At 39.7% G+C, this 18,969-nt stretch overlaps 2 protein-coding genes across 3 annotated transcripts in view; both read left to right on the top strand.

Moving 5' to 3' along the window:
• LOC112229013 (G protein pathway suppressor 2) overlaps positions 1–1,992 on the top strand; it is a 31,905-nt gene extending 29,913 nt beyond the window's left edge. For both annotated transcript variants that reach the window (XM_024394881.2, XM_024394882.2), the window contains exon 12: positions 1,316–1,992. In XM_024394881.2, coding sequence (XP_024250649.1) covers positions 1,316–1,396 — 81 coding nt within the window. In that variant the 3' untranslated portion in view covers positions 1,397–1,992. The remainder of the gene's footprint in view (positions 1–1,315) is intronic.
• Positions 1,993–5,320: 3,328 nt separating this feature from the next.
• Positions 5,321–18,417, top strand: tp53 (tumor protein p53). The gene is made up of 11 exons (XM_024394883.1): positions 5,321–5,493; positions 5,967–6,104; positions 6,345–6,390; positions 6,605–6,814; positions 11,188–11,374; positions 11,592–11,704; positions 15,481–15,590; positions 15,852–15,997; positions 16,190–16,287; positions 16,410–16,513; positions 16,705–18,417. Exons 2-11 carry the CDS (start codon positions 6,022–6,024, stop codon positions 16,796–16,798), a joined length of 1,191 nt encoding a protein of 396 aa, XP_024250651.1. The 5' UTR covers positions 5,321–5,493; positions 5,967–6,021; the 3' UTR covers positions 16,799–18,417.
• Positions 18,418–18,969: the final 552 nt, after the last annotated feature.

Genomic DNA, 18,969 nt, shown 5'->3' with positions numbered 1-18,969 from the left:
CTTTATCTTGGCCAGGTCGCAATTGTAAATGAGAACTTGTTCTCAACTTGCCTACCTGGTTAAATAAAGGTGAAATAAATCAAATAAAAATTAATTTACTGTTTTAATTGCAAGTCGAGGGCAGAGGTCATCTCTGGGATAGTAGTGGCCAGCTCTTTCTGTTGTCTGGTGTTATGCCACCATCTTGCCACAGGTAATTTGTGGATGGACAGACTATCTACTGGAAGGAAGTAGACCTGCTAATTTTTTGTCATGCAATGAACGTCCCACACCTTAATATGGTGTTTACAATTGACCATTTTAGAAATACATACTTTTATACAAGATGTTTGACTGACCCCTCAAACCAGGGTTCTCCAACCCTGTTCCTGGAGAGCTACTTTCCTTTAGGTTTTCAATCCAACCCCAGTTGTAACTAACCTGATTAATTTTATCAACCAGCTAATTATTAGAATCAGGTGCGCTAGATTAGGGTTGGAGTGAAATCCTACAGGACTGTATCTCTCCGGGAACAGGGCTCAAACAATAGAAATGCATGTCCGCAAAGGCGAAAGGCAGGCGGAAGGAGGCGAGATCAAGTGGGAACATTCTAGCTAGACAATGATCTTTTTGTAGAAAATATTTTATACAATGCTAACAACCTAAGCATTATGGAACTTCTATTCGATCCAATAAGCCTTAAACTACTGTATCAAAATAGCAAATCACTTACCTTTACCAAATTTGACCCCCCCCACACACACACAACTCCTCACTTGGTCTGCTTAACACTGACCAAGTCTGCTCAATCTGCAGATTTTGTGCAGAGACCCTGCCACTTTGCCTCTTCTCTGGAATAAGTGTCGGCAGTAATTTCCTTTTTGAAGTCAATCCACATGGTTGGGAATTTATTTTGGACTAATTGAATAATTCCGGGTGACAATTAATTCACACGTGGTGTGAGAAGATGCACTATCAGCCTCTTGAGGTTAGTTAATAACTCTCCCTAAATGCAGAGCCCTACCTATCACAGCACCAAAACCTGGGCAGCACAACCCATTACATACAACCTTGGTGCTGCCAGGTAGATCAAATGGCCAATGGTAATGGCTTCGACGAAATACTAGGAATACATCATGAAAATCAACATTAGTCACAATATGGATTAGAGTATTCATCACTTTTAGGCTAGATGCACCCTAGCTTTGATTTGACTGACTCAGTCATTCTCATGCTTAGTTAGACGTGATGCTTACAAATGGAATAACTAAATTCTACTTCTATGGTATGATGTTTCTAAAGGATCTATTCATGCTTTCTTGTTTGTCTTTTACAGGCAACGTTTCAGAGCTCTCCTCGGCATGCCTACCTTTCCCACAGCCAATCAGGACAGAGGTTCTACCACCACACCAAGTAAACTGGCAACAACCACCACCAGCAATTAGGGATTGGCATCATTCTCCACACAGATGTAGGCTTCAACTTTAACTGCTGAAATAGTACATCAATGTAGTGTTTCTTCTGCCAAAATGTTGAATAATATCCCATAATGTGTATATTGACTACTTTCAGTATGCATTAGCATGTTTTTAACATTTTATATAACAAAATCTGAATTTCAATAGATAAGCTTTGTTTCATAAAGGGTGTCTCAATCATGACATACTATGATAGAGAATTGGTAGATTCAGAATGATAATATTTGCATTCCAAACAATGGTGCTGTTTTCATTGTTGATGTGTTAGCAAATGAACCCAAGCTTCAGTACTCTGTGCTATTCACTTTTTAATGATAATGAAGGCCTCTTAAAATACTCTTAATATTTGTGTTCTTATTTAAAACATTTTAAATGATTAAATGTAAACCCTTCTCAGGGCCTATGGAGGAAATGATCATTTGCAAGGAAGAACTCTTCGATTCACTTAAACATGCTGCATTTGTGGAAGCCATATTTTCCTAAACTTTTTAAATGAAAATCTACTCATTTTATTAAATTGCACTTGAAAAGTAAACATGCAATGGCTTTTATTTAATGCAGAGGCGTATGGTGATGTGTAAGAAGAGAACATGTGACAAGATATGTGGGAGGGAAGTGAAGGTGTTAATCTTTGTAAAAACGAAAGAAAGAACTTTGAGATGATGGCTTGGAATAGAAACATTTATTCATACAGCGATGAATCTAAGGAGAGGTCATTCACAAGAAGTAAAGCATTAAAAAAAGTGTTAAAGGATCACATGCAGAAGAGTCTTGAATATATGCCAGTCTGGGAGAGAAGAAGGGCGGAAGTTGATTATGCACTTTTTAGTGGTTAGGAAGAGAGGGAGAGCGCGAAAAATGACGAAAAAATGGCCTGCTCTCCAGTGACTCGTCATGTTTCAGATTCCAACTTAAGAGAAAATAAGTAGGTCGAGATAGATCTCAAAATATAGCCTAATGTTTTTGGATTCAACGCGTTCCCTTCTGGATTTTACTCTTCACATTGCTATGGGACTGAAGAAACTGAAACCAGTGTGTTATTTGAATGAATCACTGAGTCTGTTTTCTTGTAGTTGAAAGCACTGGGATGACTTGACTTTTTATGTGGGTGATGTATCTGTTTGTGAATTTTGTACAGTTGCTTTTGGAGTGAGTGTTCATATTTATATTATTTTTCCTTTTTTTTCTCTCGTGTATATAGCTCTTTCCTTTTCCATTTCACGTCAACTACTTCATTTTTTTCTTCTCCTATATTTGTCATTCAATCATGGTGGCTATCGGCTAATCTCCTTCAAGTTTATACATTTTTCTCACAGATAACGGGGTCTTGGTGAGGGTGTTCCTTTACTTAAAAAAAAAAACGGTTGATTTCTACTTCCGAAACTGTTCAAGCAATACAATTGGTTACCAATGATGCTCTTTTCCTGATGTTTTGACCTTCTATTTGACTATACCCAGACCAAACCTCCATTTCCGGGCTTTTAGTCAGTTAGAATTATAGGAGCAATTTTACGTCTTTTGTTCACTATTGTTTATCATGGATCTCTATACAACCTCTCAATCTTTCCATCTCCCCAGAGTTTCAAACCCACTCACGGAGACCTCTTTCTCTACTACTTTTCCAGGCGTCACCGATGACAGGTGGGTGATTCAATTGCAGGAATAGGTTGCCATTGATATATTCGATAAACACGCTACGCAGTCGAGCAATTTTAATTGTGTTAATTTATACATATTTCAATTAAACGTATGGTTTCGGAGGTTTTTGATGTAATTAGTCCCATTTTCTATCTGAGAAATATATTTTACACTGATACATTAGTGTTTTAGGCTTTTAAAGTATTTTATGAATTATTTGAATTTACTTTAAGGTAAATATCGACTGACTGAAAGCTCAGCTACTATTAAAATGAATTTGCATCTGTCTGGAAGTGTGTGGATAGTTTTTCCTGTTTCTCCATTTTAGCGATTTGCCTCCAGCGCCTTCACTAAATCTGACTTAAGTGTGCGGTAGATTCTGCCTATTATCTACAATAATTATTTGAATGAATTATATATGTATTATTTACTTGCATTTATTGGTTTTGTTTGTTATGTATTGTTTGTCAGTCTTGTTCACCATGTCCGGAATGTGCCTGTGACAGAGAGCCATTGTATGTGCCCATGTGGTAGAGAAGCAGAAAGGGATGTTCAGAGAATCTCTCTGTTTTCCCTGTAAAGTATTTGTATACATATTTATCTGATCTATATCAAAAGTTTGTTTGAAAAGTTGGATTTTATAACTATGTAGCCTGTATTGACTGAGATGGTCAAGAAAATGATGAAATATCCACTTAAACGTCTATCTACTTTTTCAGTAAATGTAATGAAATGGAGGCTCTGAAATCATCACACCACTCTTTCTGGTGTTTTTGGTTTGCAATCCAGCATGTATACTCACCTGTGTTTTGAAAGTGAAGCTAAAATGGCTCTTTACTCCAACATTTTGAAATCAAAATGTTTCATAGGCGGCAACCGTACAGAATGTCACCTTTTTATTTGAGGGTATTTTCATACATATCTGATTTACCGTTTTAGAAATGAAGGCACTCGGATGGGACTATATACATAAAGTGCTAAAACAGATATTTATGAAAATCCAACATGCTGGAGTATAGAGCCAAATGTTAAATGTAGCTTCACTGTCCAAGTTCATATGAAGGTGAGTGTATGATATCGGTAAAGTGGACATGTAAATGGTTTGTATTCTGTTAATTTGAATCTATAAAAGCATCTTCTCTTAATTTTGTCACTTTTGTAATAATCAGCTCTGGACAGGCCATTTGGGTGCGTTCCAGATTATTCATGCCTTTGCAGGTTTCATTGTAGATGGAGAGAGAGCTGACATATTGTTAAATGTTATGATCCTGTGGTGCAAAGGTGAGGATCTGCTCCCTGTACCATAAAAACTTGGGCCTTATGTAGACACCAGCCCGTGTTACAGTATTCCTTGGGCGCAAAGCCCCCACTACTAGTGGGCAGTGGTGGGAAAAGTACTCAATTTTCGTACTTGAGTCATTTTCTATTAAGGTATATTTATTTTTACTCAAGTGAAAGTCACCCAGTAAAATACAACTTGAGAAATTATTTGGTTTAGATATACTTAAGTATCAAAAGTAAATGTAATTGGTAAAATGTACTTAGGTATCAAAAGTACAGGTATAAATATTGTCAAATTCCTTCTATTAAGCAAAGCACACATTTTCTAGTTTTTTTTTCCATTTACGAATATCAAGGGGCACACTCCAACTCTCAGATATAATTTAAAAACTAAGCATGTGTGTAGCAAGTCCGCCAGATCAGAGGCAGTAGGGGTGACCTGGGATGTTCTCTTGATAAGCTTATGAATTAGACCATTTTCCTGTCCTACTAAGCATTCAAAATGTAGCGAGTACTATTGGGTGTCAGGGAAAATGTATATGGAGTAAAAAGTACATTTTCTTTATGTAGTGAATGTAGTGAAGTAAAAGTTGTCAAACATATTCATAGTAAAGTACAGTTACCCCAAAAAACGACCTAATCAGTACTTTAAAGTATTTTTACTTAAGTACTTTACACCACTGCTAGCGGGACAACTCCAATGTATCTGGAATGTCAAACTTGTCCGTTTTCCTTGGGAGACTATTTCTGGAACGCACCCATCAACACTTGGTCATACAACATGAAAATATTCCTTTGGTATTTCATTTGAAGTTTACTATAATTTACATCACTAAAATTCTATTATAAATATTTCGATCCCCTCGGCGCAGTCTAGATTTGAATTAATTTACTTTTCGTTGGTTGGATTTGACTGGTGACCCATTTGACTCCGCCCATATTACAGGTCAAATTTAGGGGATTCCCCAACGCGTGGAAGAAAAGTATAAACATATTGTGCTGCGAAGCTTAACACCCCCGGCAATAACAAACGTGAATTTACATATACCGAGTTAGCTAGCTACACTTCACCGGCAACACTGCAATCAGGAGTTTCGGGGTAATCAGATCGGAGAAGGTAAGTTAGTCCACGTCCACCACCAAATGATCAGAGCAATCTAGTTTCTAGAGAACATTGCTTGGTTTGTGGCTTATGGGTTTTGTTATACATCATTCAGGTAGCCAATGACTGTACGTACTTCTTTGATCAATGAGACTGACTTGAATGGGGGTTATCTAGCAAGGGAGATTGTACGTCGGCATTGTTTTATACCTAGTTAACGTTAGATTGTATTGAAATTATGTACGTTTGTTAGCTATTGCATAGTCATCGTGGCAATAACACGGAAGTGAGCCTGTCATGTATGAAAGACAACGTTTTGAACCACACTTAGCATGTTGAGCCCTACCATTCTAATTTACTACGAGCTAAGCATTTTGATATGTCTTTGCAATTTGTATTTTATCCTGTTTAACGTTAGATAGTAAATACTGTAACGCTTATTTCATCTCATTCTTATCACATGTTTCTAATGGCTTGTCTCCTTTCAGCCCCGGTTGGCTTTTCTTCCCTGCGTGCTGCTTTGAGGTGCTAGAGAACAACATCATGGCTGATCTGGCGGAGAACGTGTCTCTTCCCCTCAGCCAGGAGTCTTTCGAGGACCTGTGGAAAATGAATTTGAACCTGATGTAAGAAAAAACGTGCAGTATTACAATTGAATGAATCGGATACTGAAATATGTTTTGTTTCTGCCTCAGTTTTGTCTCTCCATCATCAGGGTTATGACCATTTGTGAGTGTAGACGTAACCAAAGCAGCTGTTGCTATCACCATCAGCTCCAAAGTTTCGACAATCTGAACGGTTGAATTGTGGCATGATCAATGTCTGCATTTGGTTGTTTTAAAGTGTCTCTCTCTCTCTCATATCAGGGAAGTTCAACCACCTGTAACCGAGTCTTGGGTGGGATATGATAATGTACGTTTCACTGCAGCAAGTAATTTTTCCTTGTGCATGTTATTTCTATGTACTATTTAGCCAGTTATTTTAATGTCTCAAGTTACAATTTCGTTGTTGCTGGAAACAAATGTTGGACTCTCCATTGCAGTGCACTATTTACCTATCCTTCTTTTTAGGTATTGCTCTGATACCATTCGTTGTATTAAGAAAGACATAATTCTCTTACATGCAGTTCATGATGGAGGCCCCTCTCCAGGTGGAATTTGATCCGAGTCTGTTTGAGGTGTCTGCAACGGAGCCTGCACCCCAGCCCTCCATTTCTACCCTGGACACTGGCTCGCCACCTACCTCCACCGTACCAACCACCTCTGACTACCCCGGGGCCCTGGGGTTCCAGCTACGTTTCCTCCAGTCCAGCACAGCCAAGTCCGTCACTTGCACAGTAAGTCTAAGGGATTGGACACCCTCACCTATATATCTAGGGCCTTTAAAATATTTGTATTTTATTTTTTATTTTATTTTTTCACAAAAATAATAGGACTTTTTTCCTTAAAGATTTCTGATTTTCCCCCCCAGTTTTTTTTCAGGTTTTCACAAAAAAAAAAAAACTTTTTCATAGGAACAACATTGATCCATGACAGTGCTTAATCCACATCAGGAGACCACTTTTGATGACTGGGAAAAAATATTCTGTACTGCATGTATGTGGCAAAACAAATGCCCACCTGATTGATAGGCAATTCATCATGATGTTCTTCTGCCAAGTAGGCCTACTTTGCAGTCAACAGTTAATTGCAACTTTTTTTTGGGGGGGGGGGCCTTTAGTTTTGGCATTCTAACCATTTACACAACATAAACAAGCGCATTCCCTAGCCATTACTACTTCAGAAAGTTGCTGGAAATGAGAATCACTGATTCATTATTTTCATGAGTTATGAGAAACTAGTCCAGTTTACCACTGCCTGGTATGACAACTGCTCAGCCTTCGACCGCAAGGCACTACAGAGGGTAGTGCGTACGTCCCAGTTAACCCATTGTTCCTAGGCTGTCATTGTAAATAAGAATTTGTTCCTAACTGACGTGCCTAGTTAAACTAAGATAATTGGGGCCAAGCTTCCTGCCATCCAGGACTTCTATACCATGCAGTGTCAGAAGAAGGCAATACGATTGGCTGCAGCTACCCTAGTCATAGACTGTTCTCTCTGCTACCACATGGCAAGCGGTACCGGAGCGCCAAGTCTATGTCCAAAAGGCTTCTTAACAGCTTTAAAAAATATATATAATAATCTGAAAGCATTGTTGTTTAAGTGCTTGTAAGTAAGCATTTCACTGTAAGGTCTACCTGTTGTATTTGGCGCATGTGACACAACATTTTGATTTGATAAATTCCCAATTTTTGGGGGGGGGGGTTGTCTTTCTGTTACCAATTTGGTAACAGAATGATGCATTTTAATCACTTAATAAATCATAAACTAAATTGTTATTAGTGGAAACGGTAACTAATTATTTGGTTTTACTTCACGTGTTACTTCTGTGAACTTTCATTGTCCCTCATGAGGGAGAGATTTGAAAATATCTTCAAAATATGGGGGTTTTTGGTAACAGAAGGACAATACACTAGGCAATATTTCTTAAACCTACAGAAGGCAAAACATTTCAGCAAAACTAAATATAAACGTTGATATTAGTTGTCAGGGGTCTTTTCACTTCAACATTGTGTTTATGTATTTCTAAGATCCCTTTTCCATCTGTTTTTACCAGAAATCAAAGCCTTCACATGCTTGTTCTGAATTTTTCAGACGGGAAATGTTTGAGAAATTTACATATGCCTTCATTTCTAACAAACAGACTCTTAGCATTCATTGGACACAATTCGATGTGCTCCTATGGACTTCACGTTAGTACTCATGGGGCTTTTTACATGGAAATGCACCGGTATAGCACTGTAGTTTTTGTCATTTGAGTTGATCATTTTGAATATAACCAACATTGGTCAACAAGGTAGTCCTTTTTTTGTGACACCTAATCGTCCTAGATTCTATTCATCCATTTGCAGACGAGTATATAGTCAAACGCATCCAGTTAAGCAACCGTTGAATGGACATAGTAAATTACCTGGGCCACTGTGGAAAGTTAAATAAGGTCCAGTCCTCCTTTGTCTGTGCGGTGTAGCAGAAGGTCTCAAAGAGGAAGAGGGAGCCTTGCCACACAAGAACATGGCAGGATCATCCTTTTCTGTTGTCATTGTAAAATCAATTGCTAGATTTAACCTAAATCTTTGAACAACTTGTTCCATCAACATGCTAGACAAGTCTCATGGTGGCCCTTTTCTATCTGGTCGATTTTTAAGACTGATTCACAAGGCATTGTCCTAAGACACGACGGGTTTGTTTATGATTTCAACAACCCCATCCTTGCTATAAGAGATTTAACTAACACGGCACCTCCCCGCCCTGCGTCCTGTGCTCAGTTTGACTGCCGGTCAGTAAAATGTTCTCTTTTTACACTCTTATTCTTAATTATTAGCACCTTGACACCCAATGTTTTATTCATGTTTTTGGGGATGTGATCATGGTGTTCACATGTTAATGTGGCAGTATACACATTTATTCTTTTTTTATTTCACCTTTTAATTAACCAGGTAGACTAGTTGAGAACAAGTTCTCATTTACAACTGCGACCTGGCCAAGATAAAGCATAGCAGTGTGAACAGACAGCAACGCAGAGTTACACATGGAGTAAACAATAAAATTCACATGAGGTGTGGGCTTGATATTACAATATCTCACATTGATCTTAGTGTCTTTTTATAATAGTAACTTACCTACTGGTGTTGGAAGTATCTCGTACATAGCATATGGATTATATACTGAACAAAAATATAAACGCAACCGTTTCAAAGATTTTCTTGGGTTACAGTTCATAAGGAAATCAGTATAAATGTAAATAAATTCGTTAGGCCATAATCTATGGATTTCACATGACTGGAAATACAGATTTGCATCTGGTCACAGATGCAAAAAAAAAAAATAATAATAATAATTAAGTAGTGGTGTGGATCAGAAAACCAGTCAGTATCTGGTGTGACCACCATTTACCTTATGCAGTGCGACATATCTCCTTCATAGTTGCTCAGGTTATTGATTGTGGCTTGTGGAATCTTGTCACGGTATCTCTGTGCACCCCACTGCCACCATTGTACACACTGTTCACATCGGCAAATTGCTTGCCCACACAACGCCGTAAACGTGGTCTGCGTTTGTGATGACTGTTGGATGTACTGACAAACTCAATTAAAACAACGTTGGAGGCGGCTTATGGTAGAGAAATTAATATTTTATTCTCTGGCAACCGCTCTAGTGAACATACCTGCCGCCAGCATGCTAATTGTACGCTTCCTCAACTTGGGACATCTATGTGACAACTGCACATTTTTTGTGTGGCATTTTTTGTTCCCAGCACAAGGTGCACCTGTGTAATTGTCATGCTGTTTAATTAGCTTCTTAATGTGCCACACCTGTCATGTGGATGGATTATCTTGACAAAGAAGAAATTACTGATTTATGCACAACATTTGAGAGACAAGCTTTTTGTGCATTCGGAAAACATTTTGTTTTTATTTCAGTTCATGAAACATGGAACCAACACTTTACATGTTGCATTTATATTTTTGTTCAGTGTTTAAGAGATTATGTTTTTTTGTGAAAAAAAATCTGAAAAAGACTTCAAATGAAATTAAGTTTAATTTGAAATGGTTACATTAGCATAAACGTCTTCTACTACAATCAATGTTACTGATGTTGGTATCAAACTTGTACAATGTAACTCATTGTATTCAGGCATTGTAAATGTGATGGGAGCTATATCATTTACTTTATAATGGTACATTTGTAATGTGGCGGCTAAAAAAACGTAATATTAATAATGCCTAACATTGTACTGTCGTAAAACATAATACTTTCACTGGAATGTTTTAATAAAGCATAAGGTTTAAATGGCAATGGTAAAGTTTGCCTGTGAGGACATGTCTTGACTTGCCTCAAAGCAGGTCTGGGGGAGGGGTTTCAGTCCTGGCCATATGAACTGGGGGAGCAGCTTGATAAGCAGGGCTGGGGGAGGGGTTTCAGTCCTGGCCATATGAACTGGGGGAGCAGCTTGATCGCTCTACAGAATATTTAAACCTGGACTCATTCATAAATCTGAAGAGTATATCAGGAGAGGAGTGATGTTTATTTGGAGGATGCTGGGCTGTCACAGCAGCCTTGAGTTTTAATACAGTTGATAAGAATCAAGAGGACTTTATACAGAAGGTAAAGAGATTCCTCTTTTGTCCAAACTACTTGTAATGGTCAAATTTCCTTCACTAATTAGATCTAAACTAAGTACTCAGAAATAACTACATTTTCTACTGTCTGACGCTTCAAAGGGGACTTGGAAAGGTTCAGGGCAGAGTCAGACAAGAACAATGGGGAATCGGATTTACTTTGTGAATTTTGGACATGTATACATGATCATTTTGTGTTCAATCAAACTATCAGAAAAATAGATGTTCTTTAGGCCTACTCATCTTGTTGGCTGACAAAGTAAATGTGGACAGTTCTTCCAATATCTTCAATATGCACCTCGGAATCTGAGAATATGCACCTCGGAATTGGATGAGGACACACGCTGTTTGGATCCAGTGACCAAATTTTGTATGGTGAAGTTTGTATGTTGTTGCCATAATATCTACCACACTGGGATTAGAACAATGCTGACCGGTTAAACAAAGACCTATATATTGTTTTTGATTTAACAAACTCTTTCTCTCTCCAGTACTCGCCAGACCTGAACAAGTTGTTCTGCCAGTTGGCGAAGACTTGTCCAGTTCAGATTGTGGTGGACCACCCTCCTCCTCCTGGGGCAGTGGTACGAGCCCTGGCCATCTATAAGAAGCTGAGTGACGTGGCTGACGTGGTGAGACGCTGCCCTCACCACCAGAGCACCAGCGAGAACAATGAAGGTACACAACACAGTGGGAAAGGCTACTCTTACCCATACTAAAACATGTTTGATTGATCTAGAATGTGCTTTGGTGCAGTACAGAGGGTCCACACTATAAAAGGAGATTATACATCATTTTATACTTACACTTGTTGCCTATTGAATGAATAACGCAAATGTTTTGACTGGTAGGATATCCTCAGTGTGTCGCTTAATACGTGTTTTCTGTGCCTTAGGTCCTGCACCGCGAGGTCACCTGGTCAGAGTTGAGGGGAACCAGCGATCAGAGTACATGGAGGATGGTAACACTCTGAGACAGAGCGTGCTCGTGCCCTATGAGCCTCCTCAGGTAGGTCCCATACACTACTGTTGTGTGTGTGAGTTAGGGCTGACCCCATTTAGTTGATTGAACGATTGTTTGGTCTGTTGGTCGACCGAGATTTCTTTAGTCAAGCAGTTGCAAATGTCATTTAATTTTTTCGTGGTGCACAAGACACCCGTCTGATTTGCACCTGCCTCTGGACTAATCCCATTGCGGAGGCCACAGGGATGGCACAGTCACTCTAAGACAGGTGTGTCAAACGCTTTCAGTGGAAGGCCTAGTGTCTGCAGGTTTGAGTTTTTTTCCCTTTCAATTAAACCCTAGGCAATCAGGTGTGGGGAGTTCCTGACTAATTAGTGAGCCTAATTCATCAATCGAGTGCAAGGGAGGAGCGAAAACCTGCTTACACTCGGCTCTCTGTGGAATGAGTTTGACACCTGTGCTCTAAGACGTGCTACTGAAATTGTAAATGGTTATGTTATATGAGAATAATGGTTCACTAATAAATATTAATTTATAACATGAGCTTTCTCCCGTGATGGATAGCGGTCGCTGTCCACTGTTCTAGAACTTAATCATCCGTGCGCCGTTTCCTATATGTTGTAAAACAGCATATTGGTGTTGAGAACAATGCGTTGGAGGCAGCAGTGGAGTGAGGAGACGAGAAAATGCCCCTTGCCTTAATTGTCTAAGATAACTTAATTGAGTCGGGGTTCACACACTCCTAAGTCTATAATCAATAGCCTAACTGTTAAACGTGCCTGGCTTTATAAATCATCCAAACAGAAATAAGACAGATCCTGCTTCTGTTTCCAGTTTGAGTGTTTTTTTAATAGACGACTGATTCCATGAGCACCAAGCCTCACGCAACCACAAAATGTTGGATAAAGCATTTTCCCAAATTCGCCTATTTTTTTTTTTTTCCTTTAAAAAGTCTAAATCTATGTAATATAGCCTACACCTTCACAATAAATCCATGATTTATTTTAGATGGGTCTAAAGAAACATGATATGAGGAAAATGTAGTCTATTTCAGAAGAACAGAATAGCATACTCTGAGTCGTCCTGGTCTGGCTATGCCATATGGCTGTAATACACTAGTTCATTTAACAGACAAGATTTGCTTAGAATTCCATGACATTGTTTTGTTGTATGAAGAATACAATTGAACAAAGATTAATAAAATATAAATAATATTTTCTCCAAACGATTTGAGGCATCCCCTTTGTGTGGCCATAATGCACCCTAAAAAAAAAATCCATGCCTTTTGTGGCCCTTCTCCCTGAGTGCTGCCTGCAATGAAGCACCTCACTCACACGTCTCTATCACACGGTCGGGTCTTTCTCACAGGCTACAAGTGAAGACAGACACATCAGGGACTTAACTGCGCACGTCCTTATCCAATTCTGAGGTGCATATTGAAGATATTGGAAGAACCGTCCACATTTATTTTTCGTCAGCCAACAAGATGAGTAGGCCTAACGAACAGCAAAAGCACTAGCCTATGCCAATCTACTATCCCCCATAGTACAGAAGTTGACATTCAATTCTGTGCAAAATAAATATTCTAAACATCGTCTGGGACAGTTAATAGAACCACTAGCATCAAACAACTTTTTTACTCGGTGAGGCTGACGCAACAGATCAACAGACTATTAGGCTACTTCATATTATAAGCGCAGCTATGCGCACACGGCAGTAGGCCATAAGCACAAATGTTCCATATATAATTCACAAATGATAGGCTAGTATTGTCACCCATCAGACTATTATTGATTTAATCTTGTCTTTACATATACTAAATAATATATGTGAAATTCGTTTTGATTTAGAATGGACCTTTATCATGCACCTGTCTCGAAGCAGGTGAAAAATACATGTAATCTATGCACTAAAATAGTGAATGGAGGACGCTTTTCCTGTTGTTCATTTTCATGCTAGCCAGGTAGGCTACACTCCTGTTGTAAATATAAGCAATGTGCTTAATATTAGGAAAGTTAAGATATAAATATAGTAGGCCTAGCCTATAGAAAGCTGATGAAATCCTCTATTTAGTAGAGGCCATCACCCTGTTTTCTCGCTCAATTGCATAGCCTATAGAAATGTTGCGCAACATGAGCTCATGGGCTCTCATGAAGTGTTTGATTAGGTTTTTGATCACATTTGCATTGATGTCAGAGTGATTAGAGGGACAATAGAGTGCTGAGTACCAGGTAGTTAGCGAGTTTGGTAGGCTACTAATGACAATCCACAGCATCAGAGCTTGGAGAAGCCGAATTACTGTGACTAATCGGTCATGTGAAATTTGACAGCCTTCATGACTCGTGAATGCCAGTGTGGCGGTAATACGGTCACCGCGACAGCCCTAGTTGACACTCAACTAAAACCTAATATTGTGCAAGCCATTTTTGCATGCATTCGAGTTCTGGAGGGGCCGTGCAGATGTGCAAGATCAGGAATAGGCCACCTACCTCTCATTGGTCACTCCAGGAAGCAGCTCACAGTTTGGCTAGGCTACAGATATTGCCTGGGGTTGTTCGGCATGCAAAATGACTTGTAGATCAATGAATGTCAACGTAGTTACATCCATAGGGGAGGCATCAGTTGTTACGAAGGATGAGCGGTATTTTTGGAAGGTAGATAAAAGGTTATGAGCATATACATTTTGTGAGCCGATGATTGATAACGTTTGAATGGATTTTCTGACCGATGCATGCTACATTTGGATCGGTTGCACTTTTGTATATTTAACATTTGAACTGGTGACTGATGCGTATCGGTGAAACGTTACATCCTGTGTGTGTGTGTGTGCGCAAAAGTATGTGGCCACCCCTTCAAATTAGTGGATTCTGTTATTTCAGCCACACCCGTTGCTGATAGGTGTATAAAATCGAGCACACCACCATGCAACCGCTAGACAAACATTGGCAGTAGAATTGCCAGTACTGAACAGCTTAGTGACTTTTTAAAAGTGACTGAAGTTTGCCAAAAAGCACCTGGATGATCATTAAGACTCTGGGATGGATGTTCGATGGACAGATAAGTCAAAAGTATAACTTTTTGGACGACACGTGTCCCATTATGCCTGCCAAAAACCAAACACTGCATTACACAGTAAGAACCTTACACCAAAGGTCAACGACTTGCCTTAATAGAATGAACCACTAATTCTGCTCTGTATCAGAGAATTCTACAGGAGAATGTCAGTCCATCCTTCTGTGAGCTGAAGAGCAGCTGGGTCATGCATGATCCAAAACGCACAATCAAGTCGACGTGAAAATGGCTAAAAAGCAACACATTTTAAGTTTTGGAATGGCCTAGTCAAAGTCTCCAGACCTAATCCCAATTCAGATGTCGTGGTAGGACTTGAAATGAGCAGTTCATGCTTGCAAACCCACATATCGCTGAGTTAAAGCAGTTCTGCATGGAAGAGTGGGCCAATATTCCTCCACAGTGACGTGAGCGACTGGTTAACATCGAAAGGAAGTGTATGGTTGGAGTCATTGTAGCTAAAGGTGGCTCAACCATTTGCGTGTAAGGGGGCAATTACTTTTTCACCCAAGGGTATTGGGTGTTACATAAACAAATTTATGCAAGTGTTATTAGTTCATTCGGGTTCCCTTTATCTAATATTAGGTTTTGGTTGAAGATCTGCTTAACATTCTGCTTCAAAAATATGCAGAAGTAGAGAGGATCAGAGAGGGGGCAAATACTTTTTCACAGCACTGTATATGTTTTGTATGAGGGAGCGTGTGTTTGGGGGTGTCCATCAGTCACAGCTGTCTCTCTATCTGGTTTCCCAGGTGGGATCAGAGTGTACCACTGTGCTCTACAACTTCATGTGCAACAGCTCCTGTATGGGAGGGATGAACCGCAGACCCATCCTCACCATCATCACCCTGGAGACACAGGAGTGAGTGTCATCTCATCATCCATTTTACACTGTTGCACCATTGATTGTCTTTGATTTGTCTTCTCTACCTGCCTGTCTCTCCTCTGCAGGGTTTTGTCTCAGTTCCATTTACATTCAGTCATTGTTGCTTTTCTAATTAGTAAAATGGATCATTTGACTGAATTAAAATAGAATTGACCCCAACCCTGGTCCTGGGTTGACCCCCAACTAATGTCTTGTCATAGTATGACAGTGATGGGAACTTCCTCTCCCGTTCTGCAGGGGGCAGCTCCTGGGTCGGCGCTCCTTTGAGGTGCGTGTGTGTGCCTGTCCTGGTCGAGACAGGAAGACAGAGGAGATCAACCTGAAGAAGCAGCAGGAGACAATCCTGGAGACCAAGACCAAGCCTGCCCAGGGAATCAAACGTGGTAATTGATCCTGACAATCTTAAAGCGGTGGTCTTGGGGTTGGGATTAACATAAAATGGCAAAAAGAAAGATTCCAGATCTTTGGACATTGGACTTTAAAGTTGTATGATGGCTGATAAAGGTTGACATTGACCTATGACCCTGAGTGTGAGCAGTTCCTCATCGTGTGTGTCATGTTTGTGTTCTTCTAAGCTATGAAGGAGGCCTCCCTGCCTGCCGCTCGGCCTGAGGCCAGTAAGAAGACCAAGTCCTCCCCTGCTGTGAGTGACGATGAGATCTACACTCTTCAGGTAACTGCTCAGAGAACAGACCAATGGAAGTTTGTCTCGTCCCCTTCAGAGATGCCTAGTCACTAGTCTGCTGTTGGCTGTTTGTGTATACTGTGTGTAACTGGGCTCATCTGCCCATCCAGATTCGAGGGAAGGAAAAATATGAGATGCTGAAGAAGTTCAATGACAGTCTTGAACTGAGTGAGTTGGTGCCTGTTGCCGACGCTGACAAATACCGTCAGAAACGGTGAGTTCACTCACTTCTTTGACACATATCCTCGCTTTCTCCCGCTCTCTTTCCCTTATGCAACATTACAATTCTCCCTTTTGTGCATTTGGCTCTCTCTCTCGTGTGTGTGTGTGTGTGTGTGTGTGTGTGTGTGTGTGTGTGGTTTCCTTTCCAAGTCTTATTCAAATGAAACATTAAATCCCCTACAGCCTCACCAAGAGAGTTGCCAAACGGGACTTCGGAGTGGGGCTGAAGAAAGGGAAGAAACTACTGGTGAAGGAGGAGAAGAGTGACTCTGACTGAGAAGGAGAGCGAGTCGTTCCATGTCATTTCAGCAAGCCATGACACCCACCATCTGATTGTTCTGACATTGTTTCTGTCATTAGAAACAGGTAAGATTGGCATTCCTAAAACATTTTGTTGATATGTACATTTTGGAGAAATTAAGCTTATTGATTGCACCCAAGTTGACCATTTTTTAATTGATAGGATTCAGATAATATTTAAGAAATATAGTACCCAACATCTGATTTGGCTAAAACCTCTTCCTACCAATGAGTAAGACATGATGAATCCCAAAATAAATGTCAAACGCCACCTAAATGTCAAACGCCCACCCACAACATCCAGTATACAGTTTCAGTTCTGTTTGACAAGTAGTATGGAGCTCTATATTGTGTTATCTGAATCCTATTAAAATTGCCAATTTGGGTGCAATCAATTAACTTAATTTCTCAGATTAAATTATATTTCAACAAAATGTTTCAGGAATGCTAATCATATCTGTTACCAACTACAGAATTGATTTCAGAACAATCTGAGATGGTGAGTGTTAATTCTCTTTCTTGTGCTTTTTGAGGTGGAACAACCAGAGAGAGAGAGAATTAACCCGTTATGCTTTCTGTTCTGCCAAGTAACCTTCCTTTCTATTGATTGAGGGAATGCAAGTACGGTGAACTGTTGATGCTTGCAGCTTACTAGCCTTATGTTAGCAAGCTGTTTTAGGTCTCTTAAGTGCAGGTTGAGGTTATTTTTCTGTCATGCTTATGGGCAGCTTTGGTGCGCACATCAGTTGGTTGGTGGCCCATGCAGATCCTGAATCCCTGTTCTAGTTTTACTCACTCTCAGAGGACAATGAACTCCTGTCCTGTGAGACTGTCTTGCTTTTTGTAGAATTGTGAAATGATCTACTTTTCTATATAGTACGTGCATTTCCCTGGGTTCTCTGCACTGTACATTTAGCTAACAACCTAGCATGGCCATCACTCAGTCATTTTTGCATATGAAGGAAAAGTATGTATTGGAGTACAGGGGCCTGACTGTGGTTCATAACTGATGATGTTTAGTTAGCGAGGCCTATTGATAAGATCCTTACTTGAATAATGGGTGAGCGCTACAACTGAACATCTACCTCCCAAGTCATTTTATATTGTGAACTGTAAAATGGATTATTTTTGTCCTGCCACTGCCTACATGTGTCTAGCTCAACATGTCTGTTCTGCGAAAGCCCTTTTTACCATGATGTATGCTTTGGTAGTGTCTTAAGAGGGTAGCTGATTTGGTCCTGTGTGCCTAGAATAAGTTTGGAGTAGAGAACCTTCTACTGTTCTGCCAAATAGACTCCCCTCACTGGTAGATGCTTGCTGTTTTCAGAACAGGAGTTTGTAAGACACTGCAGAAATCTAGTAAAAAAGTGTTAATTGCAGCCTTAGGTGGATATTTTTTAAGGTCCAATTATTGATTCTTAACTTTTTTTTGTAATTTTGTATCCTAAAATGTTTTTGTACCCTTTTGAATTAGTACTTTTTGTTAAGAGGAAGAGTATACACACCAGCATATCTACCAAACAAATGCTTTATTACACTGCGACAGAAAAACATGGACCTTTTTCATAAAATGATTAAAGAAAAAAACAGACTTTTCATTGTTTGGCTTTGTGATTTATTGTATGAACAGATGTGTCAGTAAGTGTGACAGCATGCATGGAATGTAAAAGCATCGGCAATACATTTCACATTATTATGATGGAAATATTTCATAAAATGATTGGTCCAAGCTTGATCAATTTGAGTTCATATTGATGGCTATTAAACCAACTGAAGTTCTGTTCATTCCTCATATATATTGTGTGTGTATATACTGTACAAAAATGAACACAAAGTGTTGGTCCCATGTTTCATGAGCTGAAATACAAGATCCCAGAAATGTTCCAAATGCACAAAAAGCTTATTTTGTGCACAAACTTGCTAACATCCCTGTTGGTGAGCATTTGATCCTTGGTCAACATAATCCACCCACCTGACAGGTGTGGCATATCCAGAAGCTGATTTGAACAGCATGATCATCGCTGCAACTCTCATACAAACTCGAGAGAGGCAAAGGTCGAGAGCCATGCGTCCTCCGTAACACGAACCGCCAAGCCGCACTGCTTCTTGACAAAGTGCTCGCTTAACCCAGAAGCCAGCCGTACCAAT

Source organism: Oncorhynchus tshawytscha, linkage group LG30 (assembly GCF_018296145.1).
Source record: "Oncorhynchus tshawytscha isolate Ot180627B linkage group LG30, Otsh_v2.0, whole genome shotgun sequence".
Lineage (NCBI taxonomy): Eukaryota > Metazoa > Chordata > Actinopteri > Salmoniformes > Salmonidae > Oncorhynchus > Oncorhynchus tshawytscha.
This window is presented reverse-complemented; position numbering and strand designations above follow the sequence as displayed.

Coding starts and splice junctions, on each gene's coding strand:
- tp53 (XM_024394883.1), top strand. CDS start 6,022: ATGGCTGATCTGGCGGAGAACGTGTCTCTTCCCCTCAGCCAGGAGTCT. Junction 6,391..6,604: donor CTTGGGTGGGATATGATAAT/GTACGTTTCACT, acceptor TCTTACATGCAG/TTCATGATGGAGGCCCCTCT. Junction 15,998..16,189: donor TGCCCAGGGAATCAAACGTG/GTAATTGATCCT, acceptor TGTTCTTCTAAG/CTATGAAGGAGGCCTCCCTG.